Source organism: Ceratotherium simum, chromosome 9 (genome assembly GCF_057802395.1).
Source record: "Ceratotherium simum simum isolate JZ-2026a chromosome 9, ASM5780239v1, whole genome shotgun sequence".
NCBI classification, from domain to species: Eukaryota; Metazoa; Chordata; class Mammalia; order Perissodactyla; family Rhinocerotidae; genus Ceratotherium; species Ceratotherium simum.
In genome coordinates this window covers 9,462,702-9,484,975 of record NC_141908.1, presented here as the reverse complement: position 1 = coordinate 9,484,975, position 22,274 = coordinate 9,462,702, and the positions used below count along the sequence as shown (strand labels likewise).

Genomic DNA, 22,274 nt, shown 5'->3' with positions numbered 1-22,274 from the left:
CTGGACTCTGAGCTCACAGGAAAGACAATGGACAGAAGTGGGAAGTGCTACAGCTTTTCTGTATTTTAACAAAATGAGAAAAATAAAACTTACAGCTTTAGTTCATCTGAGTCCTATGGAAGGGACAAGCTGCTGAATTAGGTGGCTAAAACATTTTGATACCAAATTACAATGTGTGTTCCTTTTTGGTATTTATTATTTTCTACTTCTTTGTAAACCACAAGATTTAACTATAACCATTAGGAGAAGATAAGAACAACAGATGGCAGTGGGTGTTTCAGAGAATGGAAGACTCTATTAACAGCAAACTTAATGTAACAGATCTTTATTAGACCCTCATTTGGAATTAAGAAATAAAAATATTAGCCTACCACATTTTTAGAATTAAAATTTAGCCTGCCATCACTTGGCCTGGGAAGTGGCCTCTCTTAGGTCTAAACTACAGACACCTTGAAAGGCTGGAAGTCAGAAGACCAAAGGGCTAGTTCTGGTTCTATGTGACCTTGGTCAAGTTATTACACTTCTATGTGACTCAGTTTCCTCAAAAAAGGAAATGACTGGTATTGACCTTCCCCTAGGACTAGTGGGTAGAACTAGAACATGAAAGAGTACAGAACATCAGAAAGTGATATGACCTGGTATTGTTGAGACAGGTAAAGGGTGAGAGAGCTGGAAGAGAAGAGAAAGCCAGTTGTGAAAACGGTAGAGCCAAACATGGGCTAAGTTACAAAAAAAAAAAAGTGAGCTTCCCAATGACAGCCTGTGTCCCGGAAAAGAAGATCCAGTAAGAATCAGGGGCCTTAGCAAGGGAGCCAAGGCAATTCCAAGGGGATTCCATAGTCTCTTCAACAACTGGAGTTGGAACAACTGGATATCCACATGCAAAAGAATGAAATTAGACCCCTACCTCACACCATATACAAAAGTTAACTCAAAATGAATCAAAGGCCATTGTGAGGGCTAAAACTATAAAAACTCTTAGAAGAAAACATAGGCACAAATCTTCCTGACCCTGGATTAGGCAATGGTTTCTAAGATATGACACCAAAAACACAAGCAACAAGGGAAAAAAATGAGTATCTTGGATATCAACAAAATTAAAAATGTTTGTGTTTCAAAGGACATCATCAGAAAGTAAAGACAACCCACAGGATGGGAAAAAATCTTTACAAATCATATATCTGATAAAGGACTTGCATCTAGAACATACAAAAAACCCATACAACTCAATAATAAAAAGACAACCCAGTTAAATATGGGCAAAGGATATGAATAGACATTCTCCAAAGAAGGTATACAAATGGGCAACAAGCACATGAAAAGATGCTCAACAGCATTAGCCATCAGAGAAATGCAAATCAAAACCACAACGCGCTACCACTTCACACCCACGAGGATGCTATAACCAAAAAAACATAATAGTAAGTGTTAGTGAGGATGCAGAGAAAGTGGAATCCTCATACAGTGCTGATGGGAATGTAAAACGGTACAGCTGCTTTAGAAAACAGTCTGGCAGTTCCTCAAAGAGTTAAACACAGAGTTACCATGTGACCCAGGAATTCCACTCCTACGTATATTCCCAAAAGAAATGAAAACATATGTTTATACAAAAACTTGTACAAATACGTTCATAGCAGCATTACTCATAATAGCCAAAAAGTAGGAACAACTCAATTGTCCATCAGGTGATGAATGGATAAACAAATTGTGGTCTATCCACAGAATGAAATACTATTCAGCTATAAAAAGGACTGAAGTACTGATATATGTTCAACATGGAGACCCGAGAAAACATTATGTTAAGTGGAAGAAGCTAGTCACGCAAGACCACATATTATGACTCCATATACACAAAATGTCCAGAACAGGTAAATCCATATAGAAAGTAGCTTCATGGTTGCCTGGGACTAGGGGAGCTGGGGGGAAAGTGGGAGAGTGATTGCTCAAACACGGTTTCTTTCAGGAGGCGATGAAAGTATCCTAACACTAATTATGTCATTCTGTGAATTTTACTAAAAACCATAGACTTGTACACTATAAATGGGTAAACTGGGTATGATATGTGAATTATATCTCAATGTAGCTGTTCCATGATCCTCCCTCCCCCCACAAAAAGGAAAAGGAATCAGGAGCCCATCCTTACTCTGTAGGAACACAACACCTGTGGTCCCAAACTAATTATTAATAGAGACTCATTCACTCTCCGAAGTGTCCTGGTTTGTATGATAAATTCACGTCATCACCCCATCACTATGTGTTATCAGGCAGGTGGCTTTGCCCTGCTGGGTTTCAGTTTCTCCATCTGTAAAACAAGGTCTACCCAGTTCTGATAATCCCTGATCCTAGAACTATATTCCCCAAAAGCTCCACTTTAGAAGCTGTAAAATCCTGCTCAGTTGGTCACAGGGTTCACCACGCTTAGGAAGACGAACCTAAATTAGCAAAGAGTGGAAGCCCTGGGCCAGTACAGATCACCAGGTCCTGGGAAACAAGTGACCCCAAGACTAATTCCTGAGCCTGCCAGTTACTGATACTCAAATTTCCCCACAGTTAGGCCACTAAGGAAGGTGATCCAACCACTCCAATGCAAGCAAAATGCCCTAAACACACCCCTACAAATGAAGAAAGATAGACATTTAAATGGGGGCCCTCACAGAAAATACGAGGTCCCTAGGAAACTTGGTAAGTTTGGCAGTGGTTAACCAAGGTCTTCTCTAAATGGGATTTGATAAGTCCATCCAAGAGGGCCTGGTCATCTGATTATCAAATGGAATGCTCATTTCCCAGTCCTCCTTACCCATGATTGCTTAGGAAACAAAATTATATCAAAGCAGCTCAAGAGGAATCATTCTGTTCTCATCCCTTTTATACTCATGAGTATGTGCCTGAGCAGTCTTTCCATCCTCCCCCTCTCTCTCCCAAGGGCTTTAGAACTAGGTCTGTGTGGCAGGTCCCAGACGTGTATTGTGGTGTCTACCACACCAATGCAGAGACATGAGCCCATCTCTGGGCTCTGCAGTAGCAGACTCTTAGAAACAAGGTAAAGGTGAAAGAAGCAGGAGGCAGAGCATAAACCCCACTCCCATCAATCCATCCAAGAACAGGAAAGACGGATGTTCACCAGGGTCACTGAGAAGGGAAACTAACATGAAGATAGGAGAGTGGTGGCAAACTGCCCCCACCTAGTCAGCAGTCCTGGTCACAGAGCCAGTTACCAGAGAAGAAGGTGAAGGTTTGGGGGTGAGGCAGAGCTTTCTCTGGAGCAAGAGAGTGCTCAGAAGGAACCAATACAGTTGGCACCAAGATATCCAGCAAACTAGCCTCCAACTAAGAGAGCAAGGGATTTCAGAGATGTCCCCACTGTTTGCCTCTTGAAAAGGGCAGGGCTGGAAGAAAGAACAAGGGACCAGTCAAAAGCTGGAGGCCAAGAGGAAGGGAGAGAGGAGCCATTGGCTTTCTGCATGCCCGAGACTTTGCATCCACGGGTTTCTGCTGGTTGTTGGTCTGTGGCTTTCATAGACCAGGCAAGCTCCTTCCTAGCCACAGCTTCCCAGGTAAGGCCGCAGCTTACAGTGGTGCAATTTCTACATCCAAGGGGTCCATGGGGCTGGGAGTTGGAGGCAGCCGCACACTCTACTCCTGCTCAGAGGCCACATTTCAGGATGATGTGGTAGCCGTCATTGCTCTCGGCTGCAAAAGAGAAACACTGGGCATTTTACAGAAAGAAGGCACCATGCCGTGGCATTTGGCAGTCACAGAAGGCGTGGTATTAGGGTACCAGCAGAAGACCTACCACGAACATTGGCAGGGACCACCAAAATAACGCTGCGCAGAGCAAAGTGTGCTGACAAAAGCAGAGATTTCAACACACGCCTTCGCATCTGCCTTGTTGAGTTTCTTTATGACAAGGGATCTTTCCACCACAGCCCTTGGCCCAAGGACTAAAGATTTGGCCCAAGGAGGCTTTGGACAAACTGTGGTTCTCGGGGTATTATGGCTCCCAGGCCTCTGAAGGCACTCGGCTGGACCCAGAGAACAGGGGGAGGGGAGAGGCCTCATCACGGTCTCGGGTCTTCGGAGGGCTTTCATTCTGACATACTGCACACACTCACCTTCCCAGCCCTAAGGAGGGTCACAACTGGTCTCTCCCTTCTGGAACACTAGTTCTTCCTCAGACACCTTCCTCAGGCGGGCCCTCCATGTCCCACCCCCACCCCAGTCCCCAATCCCCCCAGCCTGCAGATGCAGCAGCTGTATCCCTCCACGCTTCCTCTTCCTGGAGACCCTCATTCTAGAAAAGCTCAAAGGCATCTCACTTCTTGGCCCTGGGTTCATGGAGAACACACTGCCTGCTGGAACTTCCCTTTTGGAAGTGACTTTGGGGCCAATCGCACCGGTTCTCCCATTTCCAGGGCTAGCTTTCACAGGAAGTCTGTGTTTCTTTTTCCCGGAGGATATTGCCAGGTAACGTTCTCAAGGGGGCCACTCTGCAGGCCCCACTCATCGGGCCAGCTCTTCCCTCACCCCATTACCCCAGGGGGCACAGACTTCAATCAGATAAGAAAAGGGGGGGCTTTACCTTTTAAGGTACTGAGGACAAAACAGGATTCATCTTGGAAATTCTGCACCATCTGAAAGGCAAAGGAGACCATGTCCCTTCAACAACAAGCTCAAAATACAAAAAGCTCCAGTGACCCTGAGCCCAGTCAGAAATGACAGTCACCATGTTTACACAAACACAGGAAAACAGTTATGCTTAACTTTGACAAAATGTGATCCAAATAAATGTACGAAATGATTACAATTTTAAGTAACAAAAAACTGAACACAAAGGATGGAAAGAAGCCTGGAAGGGAACCAAGAGGCATTTAATACAGGACTAAATTTTTTGTTTGTTTACTTTTTTTACGCTTTTTCCTAGTTACCGGGTCCTCCAATCCCCATAATGGACACATTATAGGAGGGTGTATGTGTATAACAGCAACTGATAAAAACCTAAAGTGCTTTAAAAACACTCTCGGTGATTAGCAGGCCCTGCATATCAGAGCCGTAGGAGGACCAAATATAAACAGACCCCACTCTCTGTGTCTACAAATGTGGCAGGAGTTGAACCATTACTCACCAGCCACCTCTGTGGAGCTCTTGTTTTGATTAACTACAGTGACCTTGGACAAGTCGAGCTGTTTTCTTCCTGTCTCCATGCCCTATCTATAAAATGGGGCTGTTTCAAGGATAAAAAAATATATAACGAGGATGCAGAGCTATGAGAAGTGGCATTCACCACTGGTGGGGTGTTCATCTGTCTAACTGCTCTACAGAACTGTCCGCGGGACCAGAAAAGATGACGCTGCCCATTTCTGCTACAGGCAGACGCCCTAGATAAACTCCTGCATGTGCACGTGCAAAACACACCTAAGAATGTTTACAGCGCACTGTCTGTAAGAGTGAAAATGAGAAGCAGCCCCCATGTCAATCAACAGCGGAAGAAGCAGGAACACACCGCGACCCAGTCACACTGTGCTCCTCAGCGGCACACCTCAACAGGCGCGGATCTCCAAATATAATGCGGAACGAACAAAGAAAGTCACAGAAGAACGCACTATTATTCCACTTACGTGAAGTTTTAAAATAGGCAAAAATAAACAATAGATTGAGGAGGAACAAGGGAACGATTAATATGAAATTCAGACCAGCAGGCAGAGGGGTGGAGTGGAATATGAAATTAGCCAAAAAGGGGCTTTGAACATGACACTGTGTTAGTCTGAGTGCAGGTCCTGGGTATTTTAACTATTCTTTAAACTGTACAGATAAGTTTTATATATCCCTTGCATATGTATGCTGTATTTCACAATATAAATTTAAAGAATATTAAAAACATACACATATACATAAACATACACACCGCACACACACACTAGCCAACACAACAGCAAAAGCCCTACCAATGTAAAAAATGCAACCCACATTTCATTGCCTGCTCTGGATTATTGCCCCAAATCCTGCAAATCCGTCCACCTGCCGACCCCTGCCCCTCCCCGCAGGGCCTAATGATGCATGAAGTACATTTGTTCTATACTGCCGGCCTGCTCCCTCTAGGACTCTTGGCAGCCAGGCCACTTGGGCATGCAAAGCCCTAAACACAGCCCACCCGGGCTTAATCAGTAACTCCCTTGTTTAATTAAGTGCCCTTGCACCCCAGGGGCCGGCTCTGTGGCTGGCCAGGTTGCCTCCAGCGCTCCAGGCAATTAAGAACCAAAGGTTTCCAATTGATTCAGGGTTAAGAGGCAAGGAGACTTCGGGAATAAGAATCGCCTACTTAGCTCAGGTGGCATTTGAGTTCTGTTCTCTGCTTCACTTGCTTAACTGCCTACTCTTGAGGCACAGGGCAAGCTGGGGAAGGAACTTCCTCCAGGAACACACAAAATTGCAAGTGTTCCGCACATTCTTGGCTTTTCTCTTCACAAAAGAAATTCACTCTGAAATGCAAAGTGACCAGTTTTCCAAGCCACAACAACTGCCCACTGCTCAGAGCATTTTAACCTTCCTGGCTGTTCTAAAGTAAGTTCCCAGGTCAGGAACTCTGTGCTTGGTTTTCTTTATCTGTGAAATGGGGGTAAAAAATAGCTGCATTAGATTTGATGGAATGGAATGATATGGAAGTTCTTAACTGGTGACAAAAATAGCAAGTTGCAGATAAACGTCCCACTGGATCTTTGTTGTGTGTTTTAAAAACCCACACCTACACACACTCAGGCACACAACAGCCACGCGCACAAAAAATTATCTGGTCAGAATTACATCAAACCTAATACAAACTTCTCTAGGAAAAGAGAGCGGGGAAGATGAGGGCCTTTCACATGGCCTTCTGCTGTTCTACACTGCTGGACTTCTCAGACTAACTGTGAACTACTTTTTAATTAAAAAGAAAGGAAAACACCACCTTGCCAACCTCCAGGATGAAACATCCATGAAACGGAGACTCTCATTTAAGGGGTTCTGGCAATTGTAATGACAAGTGGCAACAAGATTATTACTAATAGTGACAATTTATGAAATATACAGACCATTAAAAGCCTTACATTTCATACATTGTCAAATTTACAGATCTCTCCACTTCTTGCTCCCAAAATAACAAGTGCCCAGCACTGTCAATTACAACAACGCCGCTTCTTTAGTGTCTCCTGGTACCTGACACTGTTTTCTCATTTCCAGTGGGTATAATTATCCCCATTTTGCAGATGTGGAAACTGAGGCTCAAAGAGGTTTAGTAAATTTGCCCAAGGCCGCTCAGCTCCTAGAAGCCAGTTCCAGGTGGGGAGAGCAATGCAATTCCAAAGCCCACATCTTCTCTACTTTCCCAGCCACCATTCCCACACTGTCTCCTCTATAATCCTCTACACAGAAGGTTTCAGAGTTCCCACAGCCGGCTTAGGGTCTGCTGGTGGCTGAGCCCAGGGCTCAGGGTCCCACCCCTGCTCTCATTGGCCCCGCTCTTTTTTTTTTTTTTTTTTTTTTCCCCCCCAAAGCCCCAGCAGATAGTTGCATGTCATAGCTGCACATCCTTCTAGTTGCTGTATGTGGGACTCGGCCTCAGGATGGACGGAGAAGCGGTGCCTCGATGCGCACCCGGGATCCGAACCCAGGCCGCCAGCATTGCAGCGCGCGCACTTAACCACCAAGCCACAGGGCCGGCCCTACCCCGCTCTTTTTTTAAAGGCTTCATTTCAGGAGGGGTTGTATGGCCTGCTGGCTCAGAGACTGGTCTCTGCAGCTGGACTCCCTGGGTTCCCACCACAGCCCCACCCCTTACCAGCTGTGTGACCTGGGGCACTTACTGAGCCTCTCTGTGCCTCAGTTTCCTACCTGTGAAGTGGGATAATAGCACCCACCTCATGGGGAGGCTGTCAGGAGTCACTAGGTGTGCATTTAGAACAGTAGCCAGGACACAGTAAGCACCAGATAAATGCTGGCCCTCCCTACTATTATTATTAAGAGGAGGGGTCCAGGATAGAACAAGCTTAAAAGCCTGCTCTACAACGTGCAGGAATATCCACATGTGTCGGCAAACCTGTTTAATCACCCCCTCCTTAGCCATGTGTGGGATTAGGTCACTCGACGGCTCAGTTCTAATAGGGCCCTGGGCAATACCTGTGCCCTCTGCCAGCAGCTGCGTGCGCCCTGCACAAGTCTGTGTGACCAAAGACAAACCCAGGAGGGTTGTGGCACCTTCACCACTTAGCAGAGGAGGCCTCTGTTCTCTCCCAAGAGCCACATCCTCTCCATCGCCCAACCCCCAGTCCACCTCCTCTCTCTGGGGCCTGCTGCCTGCCCTGGGTGAGCACCCCTCTCCTGACTTCTCCCGGCGCTCACTGTAAGCACCCTGCAGGCAGGGGTGCAGTCTGTCCTCCTGGTTCCTACATGGCACCTGGCCGAGGGTGGGGTACAGAGTGGATACTCAACAGCTCTTCAGAGCCCCGTCCTGGCCTCAGAACTCTCTCCCTCATGGCACTCCAGATGAAACCTGTTTGCCACCTTTGAGTAAAGTCATCCCCAAACCCCGCAGGGGGCATTCCCAAAGCAGGCTCTCCTGCTCCTCCCTGTAGCCCAAGGCCCCAGCTCATCAGGCTCGAGTCGCACTCACCTCGTTGCTCACCACCACGTGGATGCCCGTGGGGCCCTGCCGGTAGACTCGGTGGATGTGCTGGGGGGAGATGCTGTACAGGTTGGCGATCTTCTCAATCAACTCCAAGGTGGTCAGCTCTTCCAAGAAGATGGCGTGGTACACTGGAGGACGGAGGAACAGGTCCTTCCATGGAACAAGCACCTGCCTGCCCCCACCTCCACTCCAAGAAATCAACAACTCATTTGTAGAGACACCCATGCCCAGGTTGATTCCGCAGGATCTGGCTGCAATGGGCACAGGCCTAGAAGCCACACGGCTGAGAACGCAGGTGCCAGGCCTCTGTGCAGCCCATCGACAAGTGAAAAGATGCCAGCCTGTGGCTCTTTATGCCCGTTTCAGTCTCTCTCGGGTCACTTACACAAAATGTAGAATTCCTGGAACCACCCTAGACCCAATGACACCCATTTAGGGGTGCAGCCTGGAGGCTGGAGGGACAATGGCTGACAGAAGCTAACAGTGATTCTGATGTGTGGCCAGACGTGCATCCCACTGGGAGGGAGGAGGAAATCCCGTGTCCCCTTTCCTTTCTCTCCATGGCTTAAAGGGCTTACTGGAGGGCTTCAGGGGCAGAGTGAAATTTAAAGATAATTGCTACTTGACAGCAGAAGAGAGAGGGTCCCATCCCTGCCCTTCCCACAACACAAATGACCCTCAGCTCTAGCACCATGACTCCAAAGGGAGAAGGGAGTGCGCTAGGAATGTCATCAGCCCGTCAGAAGATAATGTGACCCCGAGGCTGAAAATGCTTCCTTATACAAAACCCAAAAGTCCATGGGCGTCCCGGGGGGGATGACTCAGTGTTCGGGGTCCTCAGGTTCCTCAAAAGTAAAACACACAAGATTAAACTAGAGGTTCCCAAACTCCTCCCTCAACTAAGGGGACCCTGGTTCAAAAAAACTCTGAGCAGAGGCCCAGTACTTTAAAAGTATGCAGGCGTGCACAACACACACACACACACACACACACACACGGTGGCTCCCTTCAAAAGGGGTGGCAGAGGCCACAGGGTTCCAGCCACACAACAGAGGCGCCTTCCCAGCATTTCTAACAGGCCGACCCACATTCGATTTTGTTCAGAGAACATGCTCACTGCATAATGTTCCTTCATCACTGACAGCAGGTAAGAACCCCAGGCCTCTCTTCGAAGATTCCTTTTTTAGAAGAGAATTCTAATTGTGCTTAATTTTTACAACTTTTCAGAGCCTGTTCCACTTTTCTGATTTTACTCCTCAAGTAAATCAGACTGAAGGCAAAATAGAACTAGAACGATTGCAGGCAGCACGTTTTGCTGTGAGCTTTCATCACGGGCCTTTCCTGCACCCAGCTGCACGTGCCACTAGGAGTGCGCGGAGCGAGCAGAAGGGTGATCGGCCACTCCTCTGAGCTCCTCTCCAGCCCCAGCTCATCAGCCGCTGGGGGCAGTCTGGGGAAACAAGAGGTTCTCAATGGGGCAATCTTGGGTTCAAATCCCCACTCTGCCACTCCCTGGAAGCAAGACCTTGGCCAGTCTCTACACTTCCCGGGGCCTCAGGCATGCGTGGGACAGCACTGCACCACAGGGCCACCAGGAGGTTACATCATGTGCTCTGTGCACAGTGGTTGCCCTTTCCCGGGTGCGGGAAACCCGGGCTCTGTCCTCCACAGGCTAACAGCTGAGAAGCAGGCAGAGGACCTGGGCATTCACCAGAAATGTACAGAGGCCAGACTGAGGGCTCTGAAGCCAGCTGCCAGGGTCCCACTGTTTGGATCCTGGCTCTGCCACTTACTATGCTGTCATCTTGGGCTAGTCAACTGCTCCATGCCTTAGTTTCCGCCACAGCAAAATGTTAGCAACAGTTTCTACTATGAGAAACAAACAAGCGAACACATGGAAAGCCCTAAGGACAGGACTTGTTGAGCACTTATTGTTCAGGAGGGACCTGCAGAGAGGCGGACAGGGCACTCTCCCACGCTCTCTGTAGACGATACAGAGCACTGACTACGCAGGTGTCCAGATGGACAGCTTGTCAGACTCTCAGCCCTCACGATGCTCAGAAACAAGGAGCTTTATATGCACCATCTCATTGACACCTCACCCCTCGGGGAGGTGGGTGTTGCTCTCTTTATTTTACACATGGAAGCTGACGCACAGGCCCTGGTACCCTGCCCAAAGCCACACGGCCAACAGGTGACATGGTCTGCAGGGACTGGTATTCAGCTGACCTCAAAGCTTGTGTCCTCTCACCCACCAAACTGCCTCAAAACTGCCAACCCAACAAAGTCACACACTCCTGAGGAAGACCCTTTAACTCCTTAGTGCTCGTGCAGCAAACAACCCAAATGGGACTCATCTGGCCTTGGGAAATCACAAGAGGAAGTGTTCCCGGGAATACAGGCATCGAGCATCACTTGTCACCAGCCTGGGAGCGAGAAGGCCCAACTCCCGATTCTACCAGGGGTAACTAAGTGGCACTGGAGGGACACATCATCTCTCCAGGCCTGTTTCCCCAAGTAGAAAATAAGGACGCTGGACCAGATATTCTGGCAGATGCCTTCCACCTTGAACACGCCAATCTCAGGATGAGGTTTAACAAAAACTTACCATGCGTGAAACCAAAGTGAGGGGGATCAGGGGAAACGTTTTCAGCGAGAGGACTTGGGTTGTCTCCTCCCTCCTTTTGCCACCCTGTAACCGGCCATGGTGGGGAGGGTCTCCTCACAACTCACCACACAGACTGGGGTCCCCGCTGCCATCCCGCTTCTGCTGTAGGGGTGCTCGGTTCTGCTCCAGCTCCTGACAGACATAAATGGTCATCTTGGGCCTCACATTCCTGGCAGGAGGAAAGGAAATAAATAGCAGGTATGGGGCACAAAGCTCTGTTGTTCCAGAATGTTCCAGAACACAGGGTGGAAATAACAGTGGGAAGGACTGGGGAGAGAGAAAGAAGGCTGCCAGGATTCGGAATGCCTTTCACTCAGGGGTGTGGGGGACAGAATCCCATCCAGGCACACTTGTAACGGCTTCACGCAGGCTTGCCTTGAGGCAGAGGGATGGACGATCTCTCCGGGTCCTGCAACCTGCCAAGAGGGGGCTCTGCCCAGAACACAAATCTCAAGATAGGAGGTGTTTGAGAGGGATAATAACAACTTTTTCTGGCTTACTCTGCACCAGGCACTATCTCAGAACTTTACGTGCATAACTCATTTCATCCTTACACAACCTACGAGAGAGCCAGGACCATCCTCCTCATTTTACAGATGAGGAAACTGAGGCTCAGAGGGGTTATGGGCTTGACCCCAGCTGCAAAGCTCATGAGAGGCAGACCTGGGATTCAAACCTAGGCTCTCTCTCTCACTCTAAAACTGTGCTGTATACGTGCAGCTACTAAAATTTAAATTATTAAAGTTAAACAAAATTTAAAACTCAGTCTGTCAGTAGCATTAGCGTCCAATCAAGTGCTCCAGGCCACATGTGTCCAGGGTTGCTGTACTGAACAGCGCACTACAGAACTTCCACCATGGCAGGAAGTCCATCAGACACAGCACTGCTCTACAGTCTGCCCTGAACACCGCTGCATGAGGCTGAGCAACCTACACCAGTCCTTGCCTTCCCTCCGGGAGAAGGTAGCTTGAAGCCCAGGACAATGCAAGCATCTGAGAACCTGGGGACGTGGCCAAGGGGCTGAGATCCAAAGGCTAAGGCTCCCGTCAACTGAGAAGAGGGAGGGGCTCCAGGCAGGGTCTGCTGCAGCCAGCTGCATCTCATCACAGCGTCTCACTCACCTGCTCTGGCCTCGTGCATCTCTCATGGTGCCTCCTCCCACACTTACCCCCAGAGTAGCCCCATCCCCACCTGCCACACCCTGCCTCCAGCTGGAAACTGACACCCACCTGCCTTTGATGGCATTAAAGAGCCGGATCCCATCTGCAGGGCCACAGATCTGAACCAAATCATCTCGAGACATCTTCAACAAGTCAGCACCTAGGCAGGTAAATGGGGGCACCCATTATGTGGGACACAAAGAAAAGGCTCCACCCCCAAGCACCTGCAGACCCTGCACTGGGGTCATGGGACAGGGGACAGGGAAGAGCCAGCCTCACCCACAGTGGGCACCAGACAACATCAGATCACAGCCCAAGAGATGTCAGAAGTTAAACGACCGGTGTTCACAAGACTCAGTAGAACAGACAGGCATTGACGGAAGCCAATAGGTCCTCCCTGCCTGTGCCTGCCTGCGCTCCCTCTGTGCTTTTACTGGCAGATACGCATACAGCTTATCGGCATGGAGCATTGATTACATGTGCACCTGTCTGTATAGAAGTACACGGCTCACTGGACGCTGCCATTCTGACTGCACCCGTGCACCCAGCACACAGACCAAGAGGCAGAACATTGCCACCATCCCACAGCACCCTTGTACCAGCCACTCCCCCACCTCTGGGGAACCATTGTCCTGACTTCTTACCATACAGACGAGCTCTGCTTGTTTTTTGAAATTTATGTAAATGGACTTGAACAGTATGCACTCTTCTATGTCTGGCTCCCTCTGTCCAAGTTCTGGTTAAGGGCTCATTCATGTTGTACGTAGTTACAAATCATTCATGCCCATTATTAGATAGTATTCGTTTCATGAATACACCACAATCACGTATCCACTCTCTGCTGAAGGGCATTGAAGGTGCTTCCAGTTTGGGGCTACTAAGAATTAAGCTCTACGAACATTCTCATATGTGGATGCAGTCCCTTCCTCAAAGCCCAAGGAGTCCCCTAAAGCCTTGTGCCCATGTGGACTCTCCAAGATAGAGTACAGTATCAGCCTTCTGCTGAAAACCTGTGGACAGTCACGTGGCCTAGAGCCACAAGGTACATCCCTTTTTCCTGCCACAGTGAATAGTTTAGGTACAATTCTGTAGGCACAATGGCTCTCTTTCCACTGGGAGTAAAAGCCGAAGTCCTCCCACGGTCCTACCAGGGGCCTCGGTGCCTCTTGGACCTCACCTCCTCCCCTGGTCCACTTGGCCCCAGTCGCCTGCATCCTCTGCTCTGTGGCCACACCAGGGAGGTGCCCACCTTGCAGCCTCTACACTTACACTCTGCTTGGAAAGCTCACCCCCCCCCAGTCCCCACATGGCTCGCTCCACTGCCCTGTTCCAGCTCTGCTCAAGGACACCTTCTCAGTAAGGCCTACGCTGACCACCCTACTCAAGACCACAACCAGCCCTCCTCCTTCCTCCTCCAGCCAGACCAGGTCAGGTCCCTCCTCTGAGCCCACCCATCAGACAGGTCACACTGTATTGAAATGGGTAGTTTCCACATCTGCACTGACTCAAAGCTGCAAGCTCCCTGTGGACAGGGTCTCCGTCTCACCCTCCTCACACTGGATGCTGCTTTCTTCCCACTGCCAAAGATGTCCCTGAGAGCTGCCCCTCTAGTTTCGGTCAAATCTTTACTCCCTGTCACTCTGGATTGACTCTACTTGGTGGCAAGGTTCATTGCTCAGTTTACCCTTGTGCCCTTCAGCCCCTGGCCCAGGACTTCTGTTTGATAGCCCATCAGTGAGGGCTTCAAAAACCTTCTAAAGAAGGAAGAACCAGCTTTCCCTTCTCGTCTGTAGATTAACCTCCCTCTCCTAGGTCGTGGCTCTGGAGGCAATGTGATGAGCAGCATTTTGGTAGGAAAAGTGCCAGGGAGGTTTGCTGAGTGTGCATTGGCCTGCTTGGCTAAGCGGCCCTTCCCAGGCAGACCCACAGCTGAGGGAGATCTTGACATAGGCACCCAGGCGTTCTTCTCTAAGTCACACTCGACTGGTCCTTCCAGGGGCAGGACCTCGTACGTTAGCACCTGGCCCAGGGTCAGCAAGTATGCGTGAGTGGCCCACACTACTCTGGGTCCCCGGGACAAAACCACAGCCCCACAGGCACCGAGGGCAAGTCCTGGAAGGTAACCGGCCCTGCTAAGTGTTTCTGAGATCCCTGTGGGTTTCAAACACGATTTAGAGAAGCTCACCCGAGAAGCTGGCAAAGACCCGGCAGAACTGCGAGAACCTGTTGCGGTGGAGCCACTGCTGGGCGTCCTGGATGGAGGCTGACGGCAGCAGGTGCTGCGGGCAGAGAGGAGAGGCCTTGGAATGCGCGCTCGGGCTCTGCCCAGGGACAGGCAGCCAGGCAGCCCGGCCACAGACACTTACGTCACTGCCCACGGGCAGGGCCTCCACCGGGTGGGTCGGAGAGGTGTTGCTGCAAAGGAAGAGAAGAGGCGATGAGGGGCGAGGATGCTTTCCGGGACGCAGTAAAGGCCTCCTCACCCGCCTGCTGCTTTCACTTCCCCTCAGCTACCGGACTTGTTTTAAACAAAGCGGGTCCTCGAGAATTTCCCGAGTCAGAGAAATGTCGGCAGGAGCCATGCTCAAGCCCTCGAAATCCCTAATCAGCCCTTTGGGTGGACGAGAAATTCAGATGGGCTACATCCTCCTGGCTCGTGACCACCCCTCCACCCCGAGCATCAGCCTGAGGGAAGGGCAGGCTGACCAAGTAGACTGGGCAGCTCCTCACAGTGACTCGGGGCCTGGACGGCGGCAGCCAAAGAAAGGTCAAACCAACACTCTTCTCTGGGGTGACAGGAGAGGGCAGAGGAATCCCCTGGGGGATTATTCTGCAGGGAATAAGCACCCACAGTTGGGCATCCACCCACGAGAAAAACATTCTGCTGGTTTTTCCCTAAAGGGAGGCACACCAGCCCTCCCTCGGGCTCAGTCATCAGGAGGGCACAGACCCGACACCTGGGCCTTTAAGACAAAGATACTTTTAAAAATGACCCTCCCAGACGGCCGGCGATGTACATGAATGTACTTAAGTGTCTAACGATACACTTGAAAATGGTAAAATGGTAGACTTTACATTATGTATATTTTACCACGATAACAATTAAAAAAAAACACCTCCGCAGGGATGATCCCTAGCCGGTCATCAGCAGTAACAGTGGCTGTACTTCATCGAGTGTCTTCAGGGCGCCCGGCATGCTGCACACGTTCCCCCGACCCGGCATGGAATTCCCATTCCCTTGGTAGCAGGGAAACTGAGGCTGAGGGAGGTTAAGGAACGTACCCCCAGAAAGGCGTAGATTTAAGCTAGCACTGCCTGAATCTAAATATGACACCTTTTCTACGTCTTCCCCCCTCAGGGAGGACTCTCCTCAGCTTATAGAATCAAGTTCCTGGACATTCTTGCTTTCCCATTGGTAAAGTTCTCTGTCTGCCAGGCACAGGCTTTGAGGAACCCACAGGTTCTGTGCCCACCTGTTAAACCCGCCTGGTGTTCTCCCTGCGTTACCCCCCGCCCCCACGAACAGCACACACAGAGCCGTCACCGTGATGCCCTGTGCCACGCAGCCTGGGACAGGTTGGCCAGCTGCCCGCCACCCCTGCACTCCTGTCACCTTGAAGTCCACATGGCCTGTGCCTCTGCAGAGTCGGCGGCCAGCAGTGAGGCCACTTCTGTGTTACAGGCCCTGAAACCAGGGCAGGGAGGATCCTGAGCTGACCCACGCCACCCAGTGAACGTGCACAAGGGCCACAGAAAGAACCAAGAAGGCCCCTCGCAGCCACTGCAGCCATCCAGACAGCCACCTCCTGAGGCCTCACCTGTCTAGGAGGCCATTCTGCCCCGGAGAGCGCCTGGAAGGCCATCTCAGGAGACTGACTTAACGCACACGCAGGCCAGCCCTAATTTTACTGGGGGGAGGAGGAAGGGTGGGTTCTGGGCTGCTGCACCACCAGACAGGGTTTATAAAAGTGTGTCCAAGCACAAAAGCTGTGCAAATACTACAAACAGTTGTGAATGCAACACCAGTTAGCTATCCTGAAACCCAAATCAATGCCAGCCTACAAAAGGAAGGGAGCCACAGAGAGGAAGGTCAAGAAAGAAACCTATACCCATCACTACTCCAGGGACACCAAAGGGAGAAAGGTCAGACGTACCCTTCGCCAAGACCAAAGCTGCTTGGAGAGCCATTGTAGCTTGGGGATGGGGCGTTGTTCACCTGGTAGGCCATGTCAGGCCACGGAGAGCACTGTGGGAAGAGAGCACAGGGCAGCAGTGACTTGAGGGCAGTAGTCCTCAGGAGGAACTGGGTCTGCAGAGGTGCTGACCCCGGCTCCTCTTCCTCCCAAGCAAGCATCCATCAAAGCCGGCGCATGAAACCACCAATTCTTCAACACCCAACCCGCATTCACCCGGTGCCCACATGAGCCAAGGAGGGTGGGTTACTAGGGCCATAACCAAAGAAATCAAATATGGCAGAGAAGAGACCTAAAATTCAGTAAGTCATCCCTGGAGCAAGAAAAGCACAGGACATGTGCCTCTGAACTTCCTAGCAGTCAAATCAAAGAGGGGAACATCATCGGTCACATGATTCCTGGGTCCACAAGAAAAGAGAGATAACAAAACAGGCCAGGTGCCCAGGTTTTCCAGGTGCAGACAGATGTGTGTAAATGCATGAAACACGGAGCAGTGGATCACAGACAACTCCCAAACAAGACATCATCAGTAAAGTTCAATATTAAAACCTGCACTATTTGAAAATAGAATCTGCCGCCGGGCCTCAGACGACAGGAGGCACTTTCCCAATCTCCCAGCGCAGCCTCTCATCAACACACTTCTGTGTGTATTCACTACACTTGAGGCATCCTGCTAGGAGCTAGGCAAGACACAGAAACACGAAAGATGTGAACCCTGAACTCAAGGAACTTCTTGTGCAGAAGCCAGAAATGAACACCTGTGCGAGTCTCCCAAGGAAAGCAAAGACAGACAAGTTCGGCCTGTTTGGGGAAGCCAGTGGACAAAGACTTCATTTCTTCCCTTCTCTGCGATGACATCTCTTTGGAGAGGGCCAATTTGAAGCATTCCTGAAGATTTACTATTGCTCCCTGAACCACAGGCTGGTAAATCTTTAACTCTGTTGTGAGCGTGGGCTGGAATTGGTTGGTGCTAAATCCGAGAGCCCGAGGAGGAAGCGGATGAGCTGATACAAGGGGAGCCGGCACCGCACAAGGTCACGGGCCAGGTGGGGATTCGACCAAGCACACCACACTGTGACAAGGGTGGATGTGGCCTGAAGTACACCAAGACTTCTCCTCTACCGGGGAAGTCAGGGGAGAGTCAGCACGGAGAGGCTGAGGCTCAGTGGGAAAGGAAAGGCATCAGTGGGCGGAGGACGGGGGAGCAGAGGGCGCCCTGGGCAGCATCACCAGTGCAGGCACGGACGAGGCGTGGGAAGAACTACCTGGTCTGAGCTCTCATCCATACAGCACAGTCCTGGCCCTGCTCTGCTGCTGAGGGGCCGGCAGGGCTCTTCGTGCACCGGGCTCTCTGCCCACTGTTACCCTCAATCAGATAAAGCACCTGGACACATCTGTCTGCACTGCAAAATGAGCTTCCACAGTCTTGCTGCCAATACTCTCAAACATATGGCTTATCACACACACAGCTCATCAGCCAGGAGGGAGCCACTGTTGCCTTAAACGCTCTGTCCCCGGGCCTTAAGCATCTGTGCACGGCTTTCTGAGTAAGTCAGATTATTCAATGAATAATACAACACCGATCAGCTGGCCAGATAGCAGAACACAGTGGAGAACAGGTGTTAAAAATAAAACAACAAGGCTCAGTAAAAGAGGCAACGCCAGCAGCGACCCGTGACAAGAGGAAGGGAGTCTGAAAGCGGGTATCGCAGAAGCACCCTGGACAGGAGGATGGGTGGAGCAGGCTGTGTGGGTGTCAGCGTCAGGAAATGCATCCAATACCTATCCAAACAGCAGGCACTTACCCCCTCTGACCCAGCAATCCACGCCGAGAAGGAAGGCCTGCAGATATTCTTACACACGCAGAACTTTCCACAAGCCAGGTTATTCACTGCACCCTGTCTGCCATGGCAAGAGCCCGGAAACAACCAAATGTCCACCAACAGCCCATCCACACAACAAAGGCTACGCAGCCAGGTAGGAAAAACAGGAATAGGAAACTCTTCATGAACAGATAGGGAACAAACTCCAAGATACGCCATGAAATAAAGCAAGTTGTAGAATAGTACGTCTGTGTACACTGTTGGTGTAAAAACGTGGCCATGGGGCAAATGACTATGAATTGGCTTCATCTGCAGAGAAAGCTGGGCCAGATACATAAGGAACCAGAGACACCAGGTACCCTGAGGAGAGAAACCGCGAGGCTAGAACAGTGTTGGGAGGGATATTTTCTGACGTACACGCTCTTATATCTTTAGAATTTGGGGCCACACGAATATATTACCTATTCAAAAAAAATTAAAATAACCTAATTTTGAAAAGTGTAAATGGCAGCAGAGTTAGAAGCTATTTCTGAAACACCTTTCCGGACACTGGGCCTTATCAGGTGAACACAGCTCCAGACCCGGGAACACACCACAATGTAATGGGCACTCTCAAAAGAAGCATTCACCCAAGATGGGCAATTTTCCAAGAATCTAAACCGACAGCGCCATCGCCCGCCCCTGGCAGAAGGCCCTGGGAGGCCGTGTCCCGGCACCCGGCTGGCGCACCTCTGCGAGGATGGTGGTTTCATAGGATGGCTGGTACTTCTCCTTCTCTTGCGCGGTTCTTTTCTCCATCTTCTCCCGGTCGGTCTTCTGTTTCCGGTCAGCTCCCTTTGGCTGCAAGTGCAGAGCACAGGGGTCCAATTAGTTCAAAGTGGGCAGAGGTGGCAATCAGAGGAAGATCCAGGGCTGAGCAGTGGCCCCCAAGGCCTGCACCATCCCCACCTCATCCCAATCAGGACCTCACGGACAGGAAAGCATCCCTCTCACCTCCCAGGTATCAAACACATGGTCCTCCTGCCTGGAACCCCTCCCCATCCTGAGGGAACTAAGAGACTGCTACAGGGTCCTGCCACGCAGCTGCTCATGGGAAAAGGCTTCAAAAGATCTGTACTGGTGGCCACTTACTGAGGGAAAGGAACCCTCAGGAGCCACAACAAATCCCAGTGCGTTCCTTGGGTTACCCGTGGAGAGTGAAAGGAAGAGGAAGAACCAGGGGCTGCTGGTCGGGGTTTGGTCCATGCTTGTAGTCTGTGAAATCCTGGGCACGGTGTGAAAGCCTCCTGGGGCTCCTACCACGCTCCCAGCTTACCCTCCACACACACGGTAACACTTCCGCCCTGACGCAGCGTGTCCCGTGCACCCAGCCACCCTGAGGAACTGGTAGAAAGTGTCGGGCCTCACAGGTACTATTGTTTCCCCCATGTATAGATTAGGAAACTAAGGCTCAAGTGATTCAGCAAGACTGGAGAGGAACCAAGTGCCAACCAGGTCAAGAATCCAAGTCAGAGTGTCCAGGTGTGCGCCAACCCCCAGGCCAGCCCCAGCAGGCCCGGCTGATGGGGACCTTCCTGACATCACTGGGACCATCACCTCCAAGGAGTTCACAGCTTGGGTGGCGAGTTCAGACATCAAGACTCTGAGCAGCCCCAGAACTGAGCAGTTTTACTGTGTACACAGCAGACCACACATGGTGGGCAGTCAGTGAAAGAAACTCCTTCTCAAGGTCAATGGCACCTTTGGGGATTTGCACCCTGAAGTGCCTTCCTCAGGCTACAGCTTTTGACTCCCAGCTCAAGGGATTTTAGGACACAGCCCTTGGGGTGATGCCCACACTGGATGGAGGCAGGTTTGCTGGAGGTCATACGGGGACATGAATGACAGATCCAGTGTCCAGGGGGAGAGCCAGGCATGCAGCAGCCATACCCCGGTCATCTGGCCTCCCTGCTCCACCTCCGTTCTCCTGTCCCAGAAAGGAGACCCTTCTTCCCTACCAGAAGCCACGGGGCAAGGTGGCATTACTGCCAGACCATGGCTGAGCCTGCTGATGGAGAACAGCACTCAGCCCCGATGAGGCCTGCGGGGAGCCAGCTGGTCAGAGAGGAGCCCCGCCTTTCCTTTCAGAGGCCATGACATCACCACAGAGCCCCAGGCACGGCTCCAAGAAGCCGGGAGCTTCCCAGTGACTGGGGTGACCAGGGACGGGGGAAGGATGGACAGTTTGGCTGGACTCCGCCTGGCACTTGTGCACACCTGTTTGAACTGCTTCTGTGAATGGGGTGGGTGGGTGGGGTGGCCACACCTGCTCAGTACTCTTGAGGAGCCAGTTTCGGGTGATAGGGACTCCTCTCCCCTGCAAGAGATGCAGAGGCCTTCCTTGGTCACTCAGACAAGGCAGCTTCCGGCCCAATTCCCCCAATAACAGCTGGTATATGGTCAAGGAATCTGGTGGGCAGAGCCCTCAGCTTCCGCCTCAAGGTATGGAAAGGGGAGTTAGCGGGGGCCATGGGAAGAACTGGGCACTCCAAGGGCACAGAGACATTCCTCTCTCCTCCTACTGCCCAGCAAGGCATCTGACCCCCAGGGCACAGACTTCAAGAGCAGCAAAATTACACTGGATACCACTAGACGAGGCAGTGAACCACTAGTAAGGGTGGAAGACAGCTAGTGGGACCATGGATGTGGTCTGTACATGGCAGCGAGAGAGGCGTGACTGACGGACAGGCAAAGACCAGCAGCGCAGTTGTGGAGATGTCCACGGTGAACCAGAAGCACGAGATCCCAGAGTGGGCAGTGAGAGCAGAGGCTCCAGCACCCACTGCACCCGCGGACGTGGTCAGCAGACTGATGCTCCCCAAAGACAGCCGTGTCCTAATTCACAGAACCCGTGAGGACGTCACCTTACATGGCAAAAGGGGTAAGGCTGCAGATGGAATTAAGATTGCTAATAGTGTGAGATTAAATAGGAAGATTATCTTGGATCATCCCCGTGGGCCCAATGCAATCAGGGCCCTTAAAAGTGGAAGCGTGGGGAGAAGAGGCCAGAGTGACGCAACGTGAAGACTCAGCCTGCTCTCCCTGGCTCTGAAGAGGGAGGGAGGGACCATGAGCCAAGGAATGCGGAGGCCTCTAGAAGCTGGCAAAGGCCAGGAAAGATTCTCCCTGGGGCCTCCAGAAAAGAACTCAGCCCTCCTGACACTTTTGGCTTTAGATTAGTGAGACCTATTTCAGACTTCTGACCTCCAGCATTGAAAGATAATACATGTGTGTAGTTTTAAGCCACTAAACTTGCAGTAATTTGTTACAGCAGGAATAGGAAACAAATATAGTGGAGAAACGCAACTTCCTTTGGAGGCCGATTTCAAGGCTTCATCATCCCAAAGCAGGAGCTTCTGAAAGTGCTACTGCTCTGGCAGGAAAGACAAACTCATGCTCCCACCACCACCTCTCCCTCACCGCCGGGGCGGCAGCACTAACTGACCAGGCGTCCCACACCACAGAGCCCGGCCAAGGCCCCGGGCAGGGCCTCGGGACCCTCTGCCCACAGCCCTCAGGCAGCCAGATGCTAGCACTGCGGGTGACCCCGGCAGCCGGCTGTGCGGTCTCCTAAGTGAGGACACCATCGGCTCTCGCATTACTTCTCCCACAGCTGCTATGATTGGCGTGTTCCCCAAATCACTGCCGAGTGCTCACTGTACACCATGCTCTGCAGAAGACACTAGAGAGGTAAATGGCACAGTCCCTGTCTTCAGAGGCTTCCAGTCTAGTTGG

At 51.0% G+C, this 22,274-nt stretch overlaps 1 protein-coding gene across 2 annotated transcripts in view; it reads right to left on the bottom strand.

Annotated features, from left to right (window-relative positions):
- Nucleotides 1–309: 309 nt before the first annotated feature.
- TFCP2L1 (transcription factor CP2 like 1) overlaps nucleotides 310–22,274 on the bottom strand; it is a 58,215-nt gene continuing 36,250 nt past the window's right edge. For both annotated transcript variants that reach the window (XM_004423908.3, XM_087435034.1), the window contains 9 exons: nucleotides 19,230–19,340; nucleotides 16,639–16,730; nucleotides 14,851–14,899; nucleotides 14,670–14,763; nucleotides 12,554–12,644; nucleotides 11,390–11,493; nucleotides 8,642–8,784; nucleotides 4,580–4,631; nucleotides 310–3,690 (listed from right to left, as the gene is read on the bottom strand). In XM_004423908.3, the coding sequence (XP_004423965.1) occupies nucleotides 3,644–3,690; nucleotides 4,580–4,631; nucleotides 8,642–8,784; nucleotides 11,390–11,493; nucleotides 12,554–12,644; nucleotides 14,670–14,763; nucleotides 14,851–14,899; nucleotides 16,639–16,730; nucleotides 19,230–19,340 (783 nt within the window). In that variant the 3' untranslated portion in view covers nucleotides 310–3,643. The remainder of the gene's footprint in view (nucleotides 3,691–4,579; nucleotides 4,632–8,641; nucleotides 8,785–11,389; nucleotides 11,494–12,553; nucleotides 12,645–14,669; nucleotides 14,764–14,850; nucleotides 14,900–16,638; nucleotides 16,731–19,229; nucleotides 19,341–22,274) is intronic.